We start from the raw sequence: 19,953 nt of genomic DNA, 5'->3' as shown, positions 1-19,953 counted from the left end.
GATGAGAGCCAGTCAGTATTTATATCACCCAGAAAGTATACTTCTCTGTTGATATGCCTCTGGCAGTCTCTATGGGAGTGCCACAGGGTTCAATTCTTGGGCCGACTCTTTTCTCTGTATACATCAATGATGTCGCTCTTGCTGCTGGTGAGTCTCTGATCCACCTCTACGCAGACGGCATCATTCTGTATACTTCTGGCCCTTCTTTGGACACTGTGTTAACTACCCTCCAGACGAGCTTCAATGCCATACAACTCTCCTTCCGTGGCCCCCAACTGCTCTTAAATACAAGTAAAACTAAATGCATGCTCTTCAACCGATCGCTGCCTGCACCTGCTCGCCCGTCCAGCATCACTACTCTGGACGGCTCTGATTTAGAATACGTGGACAATTACAAATACCTAGGTGTCTGGTTAGACTGTAAACTCTCCTTCCAGACACACAAATCATACATCTCCAATCCAAAGTTAAATCTAGAATTGGCTTCCTATTTCGCAACAAAGCATCTTTCACTCATGCTGCCAAACATACCCTCGTAAAACTGACCATCCTACCGATCCTCGACTTCGGCGATGTCATTTACAAAATAGCCTCCAATACCCTACTCAATAAATTGGATGCAGTCTATCACAGTGCCATCCGTTTTGTCACCAAAGCCCCATATACTACCCACCACTGCGACCTGTACGCTCTTGTTGGCTGGCCCTCGCTTCATACTCGTCGTCAAACCCACTGGCTCCAGGTCATCTACAAGACCCTGCTAGGTAAAGTTCCCCCTTATCTCAGCTCGCTGGTCACCATAGCAGCACCCACCTATAGCACGCGCTCCAGCAGGTATATATCTCTCTGGTCACCCCCAAAGCCAATTCCTCCTTCGGCCGCCTCTCCTTCGAGTTCTCTGCTGCCAATGACTGGAACGAACTACAAAAATCTCTAAAACTGGAAACACTTATCTCCCTCACTAGCTTTAAGCACCAGCTGTCGGAGCAGCTCACAGATTACTGCACCTGTACATAGCCCATCTATAATTTAGCCCAAACAACTACCCCTTCCCCTACTGTATTTATGTTTTTGTTTTTGCTCCTTTGCACCCCATTATTTCTATTTCTACTTTGCACTGTCTTCCACTGCAAATCTACCATTCCAGTGTTTTACTTGCTATATTGTATTTACTTCGCCACCATGGCCCTCATCTCACCTCATTTGCTCACTTTGTATATAGACTTATTTTTCTACTATATTATTGACTGTATGTTTGTTTTATTCCATGTGTAACTCTGTGTTGTTGTATGTGTCACACTGCTTTGCTTTATCTTGGCCAGGTCGCAATTGTAAATGAGAACTTGTTCTCAACTTGCCTACCTGGTTAAATAAAGGTTTACGTTTTAAAAAAAATGTTATCCAGATACTGTCTGTTAGCACGTGGTGGTCTATAGCAGCTTCCCACCAGAATGGGCTTTAGGTGAGTCAGATGAACCTGTAGCCATATTACTTCAACAGTATTTAACATTAGATTATCTCAAAGCTTTACAGGAATGTGGTTCTTTATATCGTCCGCAACACCGCCAACGGGGGCGTTTCTGTCTTTTCTTTAAACGTTATAACCATGTATCGCTACCACTGTATCATCAAAGGTTTTATCTAAGTGAGTTTCAGAGATAGTCAGAATATGAATGTCATCTGTTACAAGCAAGTTATTGACTTCATGGACTTTGTTTTTCAGGCGGCATATGTTAATGTGGGCTATTTTTAGCACTTTTCTGGGTTGCTTGATTGCTTTTACTGCTTTACTGGGAAGCTTATCAGAAGTAGATTTGATTGTGCAGGGTGAGTTGCACACAGTGATCTTCCTACTTATTGCACACCGCCTCAGTGCTAACAGTATAACTCTGGTTCATAGGCTCATGATTACTGCATACAATAGCTGTAGGATCAACAAAGGTATTCAGGGCAATTAGAGGGACATAAATTAGGTTACTTACATTGTGTCTGCCAACGCTCCTAGGGTAATGTACATTAATGCAGCATTATGACGACTCATTGTCACAATGGTAGGAATTATCTCACGCAGCCTCGAAATGCGTGGACTGAATCCAGGAGCCAAGATGATTTGGATGGACTCCGACATTGTCACGTCCCGACCCTTGTAAGATATAATTTTCTATAGTAGAGTAGGTCAGGGCGTGACAGGGGGGGTGTTTTGTGTTTTTCTATGTTTTCTATTTCTATGATTGTGTTCTAGGTTTTCTATTTCTATGTTGTTGTTTTTTTGGGGGGGTTGATCTCCAATTGGAGGCAGCTGGTCCTCGTTGCCTCTGATTGGAGATCATATTTAAGTAGGGTTTTTCCTTCTTGGGGTTTTTGTGGGTAGTTGTTTTCCGTTTTGTGAGTTTCACCTGACGGAACTGTTGGCTGTCGTTTTGTTGTTTTGTTTAAGTGTTATCATTAAAGTAAATATGAGCACTCTACACACCGCGCCTTGGTCCCCTTTATACGACCCTCGTTACAGTCATTTCTGTAGAGTATCTTCTGTTTCCAGAAGGTGTCAAAGTTATCAATAAAAGTGACTCCAGCAGAGGTACAGTAGTCTTTTAGCCAGATGTGTAATGCCAGCAGTCTGCTGAATCTTTCACATCCGTGGCCCAACGATGGTACTGGACCTGAAATGATTGGCTGTTTTTTGGAGTCTTTTAATGCTAAAATCAGTTCTTTTAAATCAATTTTCAGATGTTCCGAGCTAGCCCTCCTGATGTTGTTTGACCCCACGTGGACTATGACATTGTCAGCTGTCGTAGAACAGTCGGAAGCAGCCTTGTGATGTCCTGTACTCGTACGCCTGGGAAGCACAGGGTTTATGCCTTGAGAACCAAGCTGTTTCTCACCATAGAGCTGCCTATGATGACAGCTGGCGATTTTAAATGGGCCGGTCTCTCAGGCAGCCTCACGGTCTGATGATGGTGGGAACACCGAGGATCTGAACCCAAGGTAGAAGCCACCGGAGAGGGAGACAGAACAGAGGACGAAGATGCAGGTACCTCTGGATCTGATCTTGAATGGGAAGCCACCAAGGAAGAAGGCTCTGGAACCTCTGGATCTAGGGAGGCAAAGCTGTTTCTGGTCTGTGTCAGGTCCGGGCTCATCATCTCCAAGTAAACCCCTGTTGCTCGACTTCCACGGCGAGTGACGTATCTCCATGGCTGGTTGGTTGGGTCGAGAACCGCTACATTCTCCAGGGAAGGGGGAGACCCCTTCGGGGATGGAGACCTGCTGAGCACCGGCCAGTCGGCTGTGGAGAACCGACACAGCGGCGACATTGCCACCAGACCAGAGCGCCGTCCGGCTACTGGGGTAGAAGAAAACGAAAAAAGTAGGCGGGCGTGGATTCCCCAGTAGCTTGTGTAGGTTTGCTACTTGCTTGCTATGAGTAGCCACTTTCCCCTCTGCGGAATCTGGAGGGATCCTGGGACCGACAGCAGCGCTCACAGCAACTAAGCCCAACAGAGCCACAGGGCGAAACAGAGCCACAGGGCCCAACAGAGCCACAGGGCCCAACAGAGCCACAGGGCCCAACAGAGCCACAGGGCCCAAAATAAAAATATGTCAGCTTTACAAAAACACTAAACCCGAGGTCTCTCGTTCAGCTTTCGGGCGTTCAACAGCGTTCAACAACAAACATACGGCACTTAAATATTTTGTCTTGCCCATTTACCCTCTGAATGGCACACATACACAATCCTCAAGTCTTAAAAATCATTATTTAACCTGTATCCTTGTCACGTCCTGACCAGTATAAGGGGTCATTTTGTTATTGTAGTTGGTCAGGACGTGGCAGGGGTGTGTTTGTTTTGTGTTGTTGGGGTTTTTGGGTTAGTTCTATGTTATGTATTTCTATGTTTTATTTTCTAGTATTTCTATTTCTATGTTCAGGGTTTTGGTTTGGCCTTCAATTGAAGGCAGCTGTTCTTTGTTGCTTTTAATTGGAGGCCATATTTAAGTGGGTTATTTTCTCTTGTGTTGGTGGGTGGATGTTCTATGTATAGTCAGAGTACCTTACAGGACTGTTTTTCGTCGTGCCTTTGTTCAGTGTTCATTTCTTTAATAAATCAAGAAGATGTTTCACATACCCGCTGCAGTTTGGTCCGATCATTATGACACTCCTCCCCTTCAGCTACAATAATTGAAGTGGATTTAACAAGTGACATCAATAAGGGATCATAACTTTCACCTGGATTCACCTGGTCAGTCTATGTCATGGAAAGAGCACGTGTTCCTAATGTTTTGTACACTCAGTGTATAAATACTGATGGTAATATATACAGTACATGTAAACAGGAGTAATAGTGACCAGTAGCAGGATGAATAGCTACTAATACTAATAGTAATGGCAATCAGCTCTCAATGAACAGCAGTATATCGGAAACAATACATCTAATCAGTAATCATTTTAGCAGCAGCGTAGGTTTGAGGGGGAGAAGCAGTTGTTAGCTATTTAACAGTCTTATGGCTAGGAGATAGAAGTTCTCCAAGTCCTCTGTTCTCCAAGTCCTCTGTTCTCCAAGTCCTCTATTCCCCAAGTCCTCTGTTCTCCAAGTCCTCCAAGCCCTCTATTCTCCAAGCCCTCTATTCTCCAAGTCCTCTATTCTCCAAGCCCTCTGTTCTCCAAGTCCTCTGTTCTCCAAGTCCTCTGTTCTCCAAGTCCTCTATTCTCCAAGCCCTCTGTTCTCCAAGTCCTCTATTCTCCAAGTCCTCTGTTCTCCAAGTCCTCTGTTCTCCAAGCCCTCTGTTCTCCAAGTCCTCTATTCTCCAAGTCCTCTGTTCTCCAAGTCCTCTGTTCTCCAAGTCCTCTATTCTCCAAGTCCTCTGTTCTCCAAGTCCTCTGTTCTCCAAGTCCTCTATTCTCCAAGTCCTCTATTCTCCAAGACCTCTGTTCTCCAAGTCCTCTGTTCTCCAAGTCCTCTATTCTCCAAGCCCTCTGTTCTCCAAGTCCTCTATTCTCCAAGCCCTCTGTTCTCCAAGTCCTCTGTTCTCCAAGTCCTCTATTCTCCAAGTCCTCTATTCTCCAAGACCTCTGTTCTCCAAGTCCTCTGTTCTCCAAGTCCTCTATTCTCCAAGACATCTTTACCAGTGGAATAGTTTGAGCCTGAATTTGTAAAAATGTTTAAATGGAACATATTTATAGCTCAGGGGACTGTGACATTTCCTCATTAGTGTTGCTAGAGGTCCTCTTTCTGGTTTGTATCTGAACTATTTTGATGGATTATTCCACCGTGTATATATTTCACTGTGTATTCATTTCACTGTGTATGTCACGACTCCTGCCGAAGTCGGTCCCTCTCCTTGTTCGGGCGGCGTTCGGCGGTCGACGTCACCGGTCTTCTAGCCATCGCCGCTCCACCTGTAATTTTCCATTTGTTTTGTCTTGTTTTCTCGCACACCTGGTTGACATCCCCTCATTACTCTACGTGTATATTATCCTCTGTTCCCCCCCCCCCCCCCCCTTGTCTGTGTGTGGTATTGTTCGTTCGTTACGTGTGTGACGCTTCAGGCTGGTTTTGCGCGGGTTTTGTTGTAACCCGTGGTTTGGTTATTTGTACCATTTTGTGTAATTTGTGCGCTATCGCTTTTTCTCCCTTGGGCCGGAGTGTCGTGACGCAGTTGCGTCCGGCTGTTTTTCCTCTGCCTGAATGAAGTCTGCCTGTTCACACATCTCTGCTCTCCTGCACCTGACTTCCTTCGACCAGTTGCGCACACCCTGACAGTGTATATATTTCACTGTGTATTCATTTCACTGTGTATTCATTTCACTGTGTATTCATTTCACTGTGTATTCATTCTTCATGTCCCTATTTCCATGTCGTTTTCATCTTTAACTTTGCGTTGTTGGAAAAGGACCTGCCAGTCAGCATTTCCTTGTTATTCTACACGTGTTGTTTACCAAGCAAGTGGCTAATAACATTAGATTGGATTTGTCCTCTGTATATCATCTCTTCTTGCTCATTCTGTGTCTGCGGTCCCAAATGACACACTATTTCCTTTATAGTGCACTACTATGAGAAAGGCCTATTGGGCTCTGGTCAACAGTAGTGCACTATGTAGGGCATGGGTGTCAAACTCTGGCCCGCGGGCCAAATTTGGCCTGCCGGGTAATTATATTTGGCCGCGAGACAATACCAAATTACTACTAGAGCTGGCACGCCGGTATTATACAGCGCATTCACCGCTAATACTATGAATCCCATAATGCTCTGCTGTTGTTTTCGCGCGCCAATCAGGACAGGACCCAGAAACGCCCTCTCCTCTGTGACAGTAGTCATAGCAACATAGACGCTACAACTGTCAGCGCGCTATCCCTTCCCAAAAATGGCGAAAAGAAATGCAGAAAACAGGAGCTTTCTGGACAAGTGGGAGGCAGAATATATGTTTACATATGTAAAAGACAAACCTGTTTGTCTTGTTTGTGGAGTCAACGTGGCTGTAAGTAAGGAGTACAACATTAGACGACACTATGAAACGAAACACCATGACAAATACAAGGACCTGGACATGACTCAAAGGAGCCAGAATATGTTAAAAAAAAGCCACATCACAAAGTGAGGCTGCTGTAAAGGCTAGTTATATAGTGGCAGCAGAGATCGCAAAATCAGCCCGGCCCTTTAATGAGGGAGAGTTCGTGAAAAAGTGCATGATAAAAGTTTGTGACCTCGTATGCCCAGAGAAAAAGCAAGCATTTTCAAACATTTCAATTGAACTCCAGTGCAACGACACGCTGAAGTCAAAGTATGATGCTGTGGGCGCCGCACAGTTTCCACGGTTCATCCCTGACACAATGCCTCAGCTCCGCACCCAAGCTGCTCAGATGCTCTCCATGTTCAGCAGCACTTATCTATGCGAGCAACTTTTCTCCTCGATGAAGATGACCAAAACAACTCACAGGAGACGTCTGACTGATGAACACCTTCGCTCGATACTGAGGATTTTTTTCAGCTCAGAGCCTGAGCCCAGACATTGATGAACTAGCATCCAAGAAGAGATGCCAGGTATCTGGCTTGGGCACATCAGATTAGATCAGTGTGCAATAATTAACGTTTTCTTTGTGCACTTTTTCTTGCTACAAGGCATGGGCTTGAATGGTTGATTGATTTATTATCATTTTATTTGTAAAATTATTAGCCAGTGGAAAAAGTTTATTTTGGTATTTAAATCAGAAGGCTGCAAATAGAAAAGAGGCATACGATTTTTATTTAAATTTGATTTATTTAATAAATGAATGCCATTGATGTGTTTTTTCATTTGAAATTCGATTTTGCATGTCTCCACTATTAAATTATATATTGTATGGTAATAAGCGATGCTTGTTCCATATTCAATGTTAAAGCAAAACTTGTTTGGGTCCATATTAAAAGGTTCATTTGTTCAATGTTGGCCCGCGACTTTGTTCAGGTTTTACATTTTGGCCCACTGGGTATTTGAGTTTGACACCCCTGATGTAGGGAATAGGGTGCCATTTGGAATGCAGACTGGGTAAAACATTTAAAGCGCAGTCGGCGCACCAATTCATCCCAAGAGGTGTTCGATGGGGTTGAGGTCAGGGCTCTTTGCAGGCCAGTCAAGTTCTTCCACAATGATCTTGACAAACCGTTTTTTTGTATGGATCTCGGCTTTGTGCACGGGGGGCATTGTCATGCTGAAACAGGAAAGGGCCTTCACCAAACTGTTGCCACAAAGTTGGAAGCACAGAATCCTCTATAATGTCATTGTGTGCTGTAGCGTTAAGATCTCCCTTCACTGGAACTAAGACCGAACCATGAAAAACAGCCCCAACAAACTTTACAGTTGGTATGCATCGGGGCAGGTAGCGTTCTCCTGGCATCCGCCAAACCCAGATTCGTCCATCAGACTGGCAGATGGTGAAGCGTGATTCATCACTCCAGATAACATTATTCTCCCACTCTACAGTCTTAAGCATTATGCTTTTCTCCTCCAACCTAGAATAGCTGTTTGATAAGATGTAATTTCAGACAAACCCAGTCTGTATTTCATTTCTGACCCATTTCATGTTCCTCTGAGATGGGCTTTTACCCTAGCCTGGTCCCAGATTGTGCTGTCTTGCCAACTGCTGAGGCCTCCTGGAGTGCCACTAAGCTAGCTGATGGGCTGGTGCTTGTGTGTCAATACCCATGTACACACAGAGCAGTGATGGGACATAGAGCACTGATGGGACACAGAGCACTGATGGGACACAGAGCACTGATGGGACATAGAGCACTGATGGGACACAGAGCACTGATGGGACACAGAGCACTGATGGGACATAGAGCACTGATGGGACATAGAGCACTGATGGGACATAGAGCACTGATGGGACATAGAGCACTGATGGGACATAGAGCACTGATGGGGCATAGAGCACTGATGGGACATAGAGCACTGACATAGAGAACTGATGGGACATAGAGCACTGATGGGACATAGAGCACTGATGGGACACAGAGCACTGATGGGACATAGAGCACTGATGGGACATAGAGCAGTGACGACACACGTGTACATGAGGAATGTTGACGATGTCATCCCGAGACCGTGTATGTTACGGTAACTACTGCCTTCCATCCAGAGGAGAGGCATAGGGGATTAGACAGGGATGGATGTGCTGTTATTAAAGCTGACTGACTGTCCACGAGGAAGGACCTCCATCATATCTTCGCAATGTATCTGTTAAGATGCTAAATTGCTAAATGGCTATATTGTAATTATTTTGCCACTATGGCATATTTATTGACTTACCTCTCTTATCTTACCTCATTGACTGTCACGTCCTGACCCTTGTAAGATGTCATTTTCTATAGTAGAGTAGGTCAGGGCGTGACAGGGGGTGTTTTTGGGTGGTTTTCTTGTTATCTGTTTCTATGTGGATTTCTAGGTTTCTATTTCTATGTTGGGGTTGTTGAATGATCTCCAATTGTCTCTAATTGGAGATCATATTTAAGTAGGGGGTTTTTCCACTTGTGTTTGTGGGTTGTTAATTTGTGAGCAGTGTGTATTTCTCTCTGCGTCATTGTTTTGTTATTTTGTTGTTTGTGGCTCAGTTGGTAGAGCATGGTGTTTGCAACGCCAGGGTTGTGGGTTCGATTCCCACGGGGGACCAGTACGGGGAAAAAAAAAAAAAAATGTATTAAATGTATGCATTCACTACTGTAAGCCGCTCTGGATAAGAGCGTCTGCTAAATGACTAAAATGTAAATGTATTTGGTGTATTGCAACGTTTCACGGTAATAATAAATATGTGGAACTACAACCATTCTGCGCTTTGGTCCGATCCTTTAAACAGCCGTGACATTGACATACACTGTATATAGACTTTTATTTCTATTGTGTTATTGACTGTATGTTTGTTTATTCCATGTGTAACTCTGTTGTTGTTGTTTGTGTCGCACTGCTTTGCTTTATCTTGGCCAGGTAGCAGTTGTCAAATGAAATAAAAATGAAACATTTATGCATTCAACCGCTAACCGCTAACTATTTATTACAATTTCATTTACAAGTATAAAGAGAACTGAATGTGTTAAGACTGTAATATTTATGATGTGTTTTCTTTTCCCCTCAGGTGTTATTTCATCTCCATAGGAAGATGAAGAACATGTCCAAGAAATCTGAACGCTCAAAAAGAAAGGTACACCTGTTTCTCTGTTGTTACACCTGTGACTCCAACATAACATAATACCTGTTTCTCTAGTGACTACTGACTGTTGGTAATACTGACTACTGACTGTTGGTAGTACTGACTACTGACTGTTGGTAGTACTGACTACTGACTGTTGGTAATACTGACTACTGACTGTTGGTAATACTGACTGTTGGTAGTACTGACTACTGACTGTTGGTAATACTGACTGTTGGTAATACTGACTACTGACTGTTGGTAATACTGACTACTGACTGTTGGTAATACTGACTGTTGGTAGTACTGACTACTGACTGTTGGTAATACTGACTGTTGGTAGTACTGACTACTGACTGTTGGTAAAACTGACTACTGACTGTTGGTAATACTGACTACTGACTGTTGGTAGTACTGACTACTGACTGTTGGTAGTACTGACTACTGACTGTTGGTAATACTGACTACTGACTGTTGGTAGTACTGACTACTGACTGTTGGTAATACTGACTACTGACTGTTGGTAGTACAGACTACTGACTGTTGGTAATACTGACTACTGACTGTTGGTAGTACTGACTACTGACTGTTGGTAATACTGACTACTGACTGTTGGTAATACTGACTACTGACTGTTGGTAGTACTGACTACTGACTGTTGGTAATACTGACTACTGACTGTTGATAGTACTGACTACTGACTGTTGGTAATACTGACTACTGACTGTTGGTAATACTGACTACTGACTGTTGGTAATACTGACTGTTGGTAATACTGACTGTTGGTAATACTGACTGTTGGTAGTACTGACTACTGACTGTTGGTACTACTGACTGTTGGTAATACTGACTACTGACTGTTGGTAATACTGACTACTGACTGTTGGTAATACTGACTACTGACTGTTGGTAGTACTGACTACTGACTGTTGGTAATACTGACTACTGACTGTTGGTAATACTGACTGTTGGTAATACTGACTGTTGGTAATACTGACTGTTGGTAGTACTGACTACTGACTGTTGGTACTACTGACTGTTGGTAATACTGACTACTGACTGTTGGTAATACTGACTACTGACTGTTGGTAATACTGACTACTGACTGTTGGTAGTACTGACTACTGACTGTTTGTAATACTGACTACTGACTGTTGGTAATACTGACTACTGACTGTTGGTAATACTGACTGTTGGTAATACTGACTACTGACTGTTGGTAATACTGACTACTGACTGTTGGTAGTACTGACTACTGACTGTTGGTAGTACTGACTACTGACTGTTGGTAATACTGACTACTGACTGTTGGTAGTACTGACTACTGACTGTTGGTAATACTGACTACTGACTGTTGGTAATACTGACTACTGACTGTTGGTAATACTGACTACTGACTGTTGGTAGTACTGACTACTGACTGTTGGTAGTACTGACTGTTGGTAGTACTGACTACTGACTGTTGGTAGTACTGACTACTGACTGTTGGTAATACTGACTACTGACTGTTGGTAATACTGACTACTGACTGTTGGTAATACTGACTACTGACTGTTGGTAATACTAACTACTGACTGTTGGTAATACTGACTGTTGGTAGTACTGACTACTGACTGTTGGTAATACTGACTGTTGGTAGTACTGACTACTGACTGTTGGTAATACTGACTGTTGGTAATACTGACTACTGACTGTTGGTAATACTGACTGTTGGTAGTACTGACTACTGACTGTTGGTAATACTGACTGTTGGTAATACTGACTACTGACTGTTGGTAATACTGACTACTGACTGTTGGTAATACTAACTGTTGGTAGTACTGACTACTGACTGTTGGTAATACTGACTACTGACTGTTGGTAATACTGACTGTTGGTAATACTGACTACATACTGTTGGTAATACTGACTGTTGGTAATACAGACTACTGACTGTTGGTAATACTGACTACTGACTGTTGGTAGTACTGACTACTGACTGTTGGTAATACGGACTACTGACTGTTGGTAATAGTGACTGTTGGTAATACTGACTGTTGGTAATACTGACTGTTGGTAGTACTGACTACTGACTGTTGGTACTACTGACTGTTGGTAATACTGACTACTGACTGTTGGTAATACTGACTACTGACTGTTGGTAATACTGACTGTTGGTAGTACTGACTACTGACTGTTGGTAATACTGACTACTGACTGTTGGTAGTACTGACTACTGACTGTTGGTAATACTGACTACTGACTGTTGGTAATACTGACTGTTGGTAATACTGACTACTGACTGTTGGTCATACTGACTGTTGGTAATACTGACTACTGACTGTTGGTAGTACTGACTACTGACTGTTGGTAGTACTGACTACTGACTGTTGGTAGTACTGACTACTGACTGTTGGTAATACTGACTACTGACTGTTGGTAATACTGACTACTGACTGTTGGTAATACTGACTACTGACTGTTGGTAGTACTAACAACTGACTGTTGGTAGTACTGACTACTGACTGTTGGTAGTACTGACTGTTGGTAGTACTGACTACTGACTGTTGGTAATACTGACTACTGACTGTTGGTAATACTGACTACTGACTGTTGGTAATACTAACTACTGACTGTTGGTAATACTGACTGTTGGTAGTACTGAATACTGACTGTTGGTAATACTGACTGTTGGTAGTACTGACTACTGACTGTTGGTAATACTGACTACTGACTGTTGGTAATACTGACTACTGACTGTTGGTAATACTGATTGTTGGTAATACTGACTACTGACTGTTGGTAATACTGACTGTTGGTAATACTGACTACTGACTGTTGGTAGTACTGACTACTGACTGTTGGTAATACTGACTACTGACTGTTGGTAATACTGACTACTGACTGTTGGTAATACTGACTGTTGGTAATACTGACTACTGACTTGGTAATACTGACTGTTGGTAATACTGACTACTGACTGTTGGTAATACTGACTACTGACTGTTGGTAATACTGACTACTGACTGTTGGTAATACTGACTACTGACTGTTGGTAGTACTGACTGTTGGTAGTACTGACTACTGACTGTTGGTAGTATTGACTACTGACTGTTGGTATTACTGACTACTGACTGTTGGTAATACTGACTACTGACTGTTGGTAGTACTGACTACTGACTGTTGGTAATACTAACTACTGACTGTTGGTAATACTGACTGTTGGTAGTACTGACTACTGACTGTTGGTAATACTGACTATTGGTAGTACTGACTACTGACTGTTGGTAATACTGACTACTGACTGTTGGTAATACTGACTACTGACTGTTGGTAATACTGACTACTGACTGTTGGTAATACTGACTGTTGGTAGTACTGACTACTGACTGTTGGTAATACTGACTACTGACTGTTGGTAATACTGACTACTGACTGTTGGTAATACTGACTACTGACTGTTGGTAGTACTGACTACTGATTGTTGGTAATACTGACTACTGATTGTTGGTAATACTGACTACTGATTGTTGGTAATACTGACTACTGACTTTTGGTAATACTGACTACTGACTGTTGGTAGTACTGACTACTGACTGTTGGTAATACTGACTACTGACTGTTGGTCATACTGACTGTTGGTAATACTGACTACTGACTGTTTGTAGTACTGACTACTGACTGTTGGTAGTACTGACTACTGACTGTTGCTAATACTGACTACTGACTGTTGGTAATACTGACTACTGACTGTTGGTAATACTGACTAGTTACTGTTGGTAGTACTGACTACTGACTGTTGGTAGTACTGACTGTTGGTAGTACTGACTACTGACTGTTGGTAGTACTGACTACTGACTGTTGGTAATACTGACTACTGACTGTTGGTAATACTGACTACTGACTGTTGGTAATACTGACTACTGACTGTTGGTAATACTGACTACTGACTGTTGGTAATACTGACTACTGACTGTTGGTAGTACTGACTACTGACTGTTGGTAGTACTGACTGTTGGTAGTACTGACTACTGACTGTTGGTAGTACTGACTACTGACTGTTGGTAATACTGACTACTGACTGTTGGTAATACTGACTACTGACTGTTGGTAATACTGACTACTGACTTGGTAATACTAACTACTGACTGTTGGTAATACTGACTGTTGGTAGTACTGAATACTGACTGTTGGTAATACTGACTGTTGGTAGTACTGACTACTGACTGTTGGTAATACTGACTACTGACTGTTGGTAATACTGACTGTTTGTAATACTGACTACTGACTGTTGGTAATACTGATTGTTGGTAATACTGACTACTGACTGTTGGTAATACTGACTGTTGGTAATACTGACTACTGACTGTTGGTAGTACTGACTACTGACTGTTGGTAATACTGACTACTGACTGTTGGTAATACTGACTACTGACTGTTGGTAATACTGACTGTTGGTAATACTGACTACTGACTGTTGGTAATACTGACTGTTGGTAATACTGACTGTTGGTAATACTGACTACTGACTGTTGGTAATACTGACTACTGACTGTTGGTAGTACTGACTACTGACTGTTGGTAATACTGACTACTGACTGTTGGTAATACTGACTACTGACTGTTGATAATACTGACTACTGACTGTTGGTAATACTGACTGTTGGTAATAATGACTACTGACTGTTGGTAATACTGACTACTGAGTGTTGGTAATACTGACTACTGACTGTTGGTAGTACTGACTACTGACTGTTGGTAATACTGACTACTGACTGTTGGTAATACTGACTACTGACTGTTGGTAATACTGACTGTTGGTAATACTGACTACTGACTGTTGGTAATACTGACTGTTGGTAATACTGACTGTTGGTAATACTGACTGTTGGTAATACTGACTACTGACTGTTGGTAATACTGACTACTGACTGTTGGTAGTACTGACTACTGACTGTTGTTAATACTGACTACTGACTGTTGGTAATACTGACTACTGACTGTTGATAATACTGACTACTGACTGTTGGTAATACTGACTGTTGGTAATAATGACTACTGACTGTTGGTAATACTGACTACTGAGTGTTGGTAATACTGACTACTGACTGTTGGTAGTACTGACTACTGACTGTTGGTAATACTGACTACTGACTGTTGGTAGTACTGACTACTGACTTATGGTAATACTGACTGTTGGTAATACTGACTACTGACTGTTGGTAATACTGACTGTTGGTAATACTGACTGCTGACTGTTGGTAATACTGACTTTTGGTAATACTGACTGTTGGTAGTACTGACTACTGACTGTTGGTAATAGTGAATACTTACTGTTGGTAATACTGACTACTGACTGTTGGTAGTACTGACTGTTGGTAATACTGACTGTTGGTAATACTGACTACTGACTGTTGGTAATAATGACTACTGACTGTTGGTAATAATGACTACTGACTGTTGGTAATACTGACTACTGACTGTTGGTAGTACTGACTACTGACTGTTAATAATACTGACTACTGACTGTTGGTAGTACTGACTGTTGGTAATACTGACTACTGACTGTTGGTAATACTGACTGTTGGTAATACTGACTGGTGACTGTTGGTAATACTGACTGTTGGTAATACTGACTACTGACTGTTGGTAATACTGACTGTTGGTAATACTGACTACTGACTGTTGGTAGTACTGACTACTGACTGTTGGTAGTACTGACTACTGACTGTTGGTAATACTGACTACTGACTGTTGGTAATACTGACTGCTGACTGTTGGTAATACTGACTGTTGGTAATACTGACTACTGACTGTTGGTAATACTGACTGCTGACTGTTGGTAATACTGACTGTTGGTAATACTGACTACTGACTGTTGGTAGTACTGACTACTGACTGTTGGTTATAGTGACTACTGACTGTTGGTAGTACTGACTACTGACTGTTGGTAATACTGACTGTTGGTAGTACTGACTGTTGGTAATACTGACTGTTGGTAATACTGACTACTGACTGTTGGTAATACTGACTACTGACTGTTGGTAACACTGACTACTGACGGTTGGTAATACTGACTACTCACTGTTGGTAATACTGACTACTGACTGTTGTTAATACTGACTACTGACTGTTGGTAATACTCACTACTGACTGTTGGTAATACTGACTACTGACTGTTGGTAGTACTGACTACTGACTGTTGGTAGTACTGACTACTGACTTTTGGTAATACTGACTACTGACTGTTGGTAATACTGACTGTTGGTAATACTGTCTACTGACTGTTGGTAATACTGACTACTGACTGTTGTTAATACTGACTACTGACTGTTGGTAGTACTGACTACTGACTGTTGGTAATAGTGACTAGAGACTGTTGGTAATAGTGACTACTGACTGTTGGTAATACTCACTACTGACTGTTGGTAATACTGACTACTGACTGTTGGTAATACTGACTACTGACTGTTGGTAATACTGACTACTGACTGTTGGTAATACTGACTGTTGGTAATACTGACTACTGACTGTTGGTAATACTGACTACTGACTGTTGTTAATACTGACTACTGACTGTTGGTAATACTCACTACTGACTGTTGGTAATACTGACTGTTGGTAGTACTGACTACTGACTGTTGGTAGTACGGACTACTGACTGTTGGTAATACTGACTACTGACTGTTGGTAATACTGACTGTTGGTAATACTGACTATTGACTGTTGGTAATACTGACTACTGACTGTTGGTAATACTGACTACTGACTGTTGGTAATACTGACTACTGACTGTTGGTAATACTGACTGTTGGTAATACTGACTACTGACTGTTGGTAGTACTGACTACTGACTGTTGGTAATACTGACTGTTGGTAATACTGACTACTGACTGTTGGTAATACTGACTGTTGGTAATACTGACTACTGACTGTTGGTAATACTGACTACTGACTGTTGGTAATACTGACTACTGACTGTTGGTAATACTGACTGTTGGTAGTACTGACTACTGACTGTTGGTAATACTGACTGTTGGTAATACTGACTACTGACTGTTGGTAATACTGACTACTGACTGTTTGTAATACTGACTACTGACTGTTGGTAATACTGACTACTGACTGTTGGTAATACTGACTGTTGGTAATACTGACTACTGACTGTTGGTAATACTGACTGTTGGTAATACTGACTACTGACTGTTGGTAATACTGACTACTGACTGTTGGTAATACTGACTACTGACTGTTGGTAATACTGATTGTTGGTAATACTGACTACTGACTGTTGGTAATACTGATTGTTGGTAATACTGACTACTGACTGTTGGTAGTACTGACTACTGACTGTTGGTAATACTGACTACTGACTGTTGGTAATACTGACTACTGACTGTTGGTAGTACTGACTGGTGGTAGTACTGACTACTGACTGTTGGTAGTATTGACTACTGACTGTTGGTAATACTGACTACTGACTGTTGGTAATACTGACTACTGACTGTTGGTAGTACTGACTACTGACTGTTGGTAATACTAACTACTGACTGTTGGTAATACTGACTGTTGGTAATACTGACTACTGACTGTTGGTAATACTGACTATTGGTAGTACTGACTACTGACTGTTGGTAATACTGACTACTGACTGTTGGTAATACTGACTACTGACTGTTGGTAATACTGACTACTGACTGTTGGTAATACTGACTGTTGGTAGTACTGACTACTGACTGTTGGTAATACTGACTACTGACTGTTGGTAATACTGACTACTGACTGTTGGTAATACTGACTACTGACTGTTGGTAATACTGACTGTTGGTAGTACTGACTACTGACTGTTGGTAATACTGACTACTGACTGTTGGTAATACTGACTGTTGGTAATACTGACTACTGACTGTTGGTAATACTGACTACTGACTGTTGGTAATACTGACTACTGACTGTTGGTAGTACTGACTACTGACTGTTGGTAGTACTGACTACTGACTGTTGGTAATACTGACTACTGACTGTTGGTAATACTGACTACTGACTGTTGGTAATACTGACTACTGACTGATGGTAATACTGACTGTTGGTAATACTGACTACTGACTGTTGGTAATACTGACTACTGACTGTTGGTAATACTGACTGCTGACTGTTGGTAATACTGACTGTTGGTAGTACTGACTACTGACTGTTGGTAATACTGACTGTTGGTAATAGTGACTACTGACTGTTGGTAATACTGACTACTGACTGTTGGTAGTACTGACTGTTGGTAGTACTGACTACTGACTGTTGGTAGTACTGACTACTGATTGTTGGTAATACTGACTACTGACTGTTGGTAATACTGACTACTGACTGTTGGTAGTACTGACTACTGACTGTTGGTAATACTGACTACTGACTGTTGGTAATACTGACTGTTGGTAATACTGACTGTTGGTAGTACTGACTACTGACGGTTGGTACTACTGACTGTTGGTAATACTGACTACTGACTGTTGGTAATACTGACTACTGACTGTTGGTAATACTGACTACTGACTGTTGGTAATACTGACTACTGACTGTTGGTAGTACTGACTACTGATTGTTGGTAATACTGACTACTGATTGTTGGTAATACTGACTACTGACTGTTGGTAATACTGACTACTGATTGTTGGTAATACTGACTACTGACTGTTGGTAATACTGACTACTGACTGTTGGTAGTACTGACTACTGACTGTTGGTAATACTGACTACTGACTGTTGGTAATACTGACTACTGACTTTTGGTAATACTGACTACTGACTGTTGGTAATACTGACTGTTGGTAATACTGACTGTTGGTAATACTGACTGTTGGTAATACTGACTACTGACTGTTGGTAATACTGACTACTGACTGTTGGTAGTACTGACTACTGACTGTTGGTAATACTGACTACTGACTGTTGGTAATACTGACTACTGACTGTTGATAATACTGACTACTGACTGTTGGTAATACTGACTGTTGGTAATAATGACTACTGACTGTTGGTAATACTGACTACTGAGTGTTGGTAATACTGACTACTGACTGTTGGTAATACTGACTACTGACTGTTGGTAGTACTGACTACTGACTTATGGTAATACTGACTGTTGGTAATACTGACTACTGACTGTTGGTAATACTGACTGTTGGTAATGCTGACTGTTGGTAATACTGACTTTTGGTAATACTGACTGTTGGTAGTACTGACTACTGACTGTTGGTAATACTGACTACTGACTGTTGGTAATACTGACTACTGACTGTTGATAATACTGACTACTGACTGTTGGTAATACTGACTGTTGGTAATAATGACTACTGACTGTTGGTAATACTGACTACTGAGTGTTGGTAATACTGACTACTGACTGTTGGTAATACTGACTACTGACTGTTGGTAGTACTGACTACTGACTTATGGTAATACTGACTGTTGGTAATACTGACTACTGACTGTTGGTAATACTGACTGTTGGTAATACTGACTGCTGACTGTTGGTAATACTGACTTTTGGTAATACTGACTGTTGGTAGTACTGACTACTGACTGTTGGTAATACTGAATACTTACTGTTGGTAATACTGACTACTGACTGTTGGTAGTACTGACTGTTGGTAATACTGACTACTGACTGTTGGTAATAATGACTACTGACTGTTGGTAATAATGACTACTGACTGTTGGTAATACTGACTACTGACTGTTGGTAGTACTGACTACTGACTGTTAGTAATACTGACTACTGACTGTTGGTAGTACTGACTGTTGGTAATACTGACTACTGACTGTTGGTAATACTGACTGTTGGTAATACTGACTGCTGACTGTTGGTAATACTGACTGTTGGTAATACTGACTACTGACTGTTGGTAATACTGACTGTTGGTAATACTGACTACTGACTGTTGGTAATACTGACTACTGACTGTTGGTAGTACTGACTACTGACTGTTGGTAATACTGACTACTGACTGTTGGTAATACTGACTACTGACTGTTGGTAATACTGATTGTTGGTAATACTGACTACTGACTGTTGGTAATACTGACTGTTGGTAATACTGACTACTGACTGTTGGTAGTACTGACTATTGACTGTTGGTAATACTGACTACTGACTGTTGGTAATACTGACTACTGACTGTTGGTAGTACTGACTGGTGGTAGTACTGACTACTGACTGTTGGTAGTATTGACTACTGACTGTTGGTAATACTGACTACTGACTGTTGGTAATACTGACTACTGACTGTTGGTAGTACTGACTACTGACTGTTGGTAATACT

At 41.8% G+C, this 19,953-nt stretch overlaps 1 protein-coding gene across 1 annotated transcript in view; it reads left to right on the top strand.

Annotated features, from left to right (window-relative positions):
• Positions 1–19,953, top strand: part of galr1b (galanin receptor 1b) — a 131,074-nt gene that overhangs the window by 9,852 nt on the left and 101,269 nt on the right. Inside the window, exon 2 of the mRNA XM_045708679.2 lies at positions 9,605–9,670. Within this exon, the coding sequence (XP_045564635.2) occupies positions 9,605–9,670 (66 nt within the window). The remainder of the gene's footprint in view (positions 1–9,604; positions 9,671–19,953) is intronic.

The sequence above is a fragment of the Salmo salar genome, chromosome 26 (assembly GCF_965601325.2).
Source record: "Salmo salar chromosome 26, fSalSal1, whole genome shotgun sequence".
In the NCBI taxonomy this organism is placed as follows: Eukaryota; Metazoa; Chordata; class Actinopteri; order Salmoniformes; family Salmonidae; genus Salmo; species Salmo salar.
The sequence above is the reverse complement of the archived record's forward strand: the minus strand, read 5'-3'. Positions and strand labels throughout refer to the sequence as shown.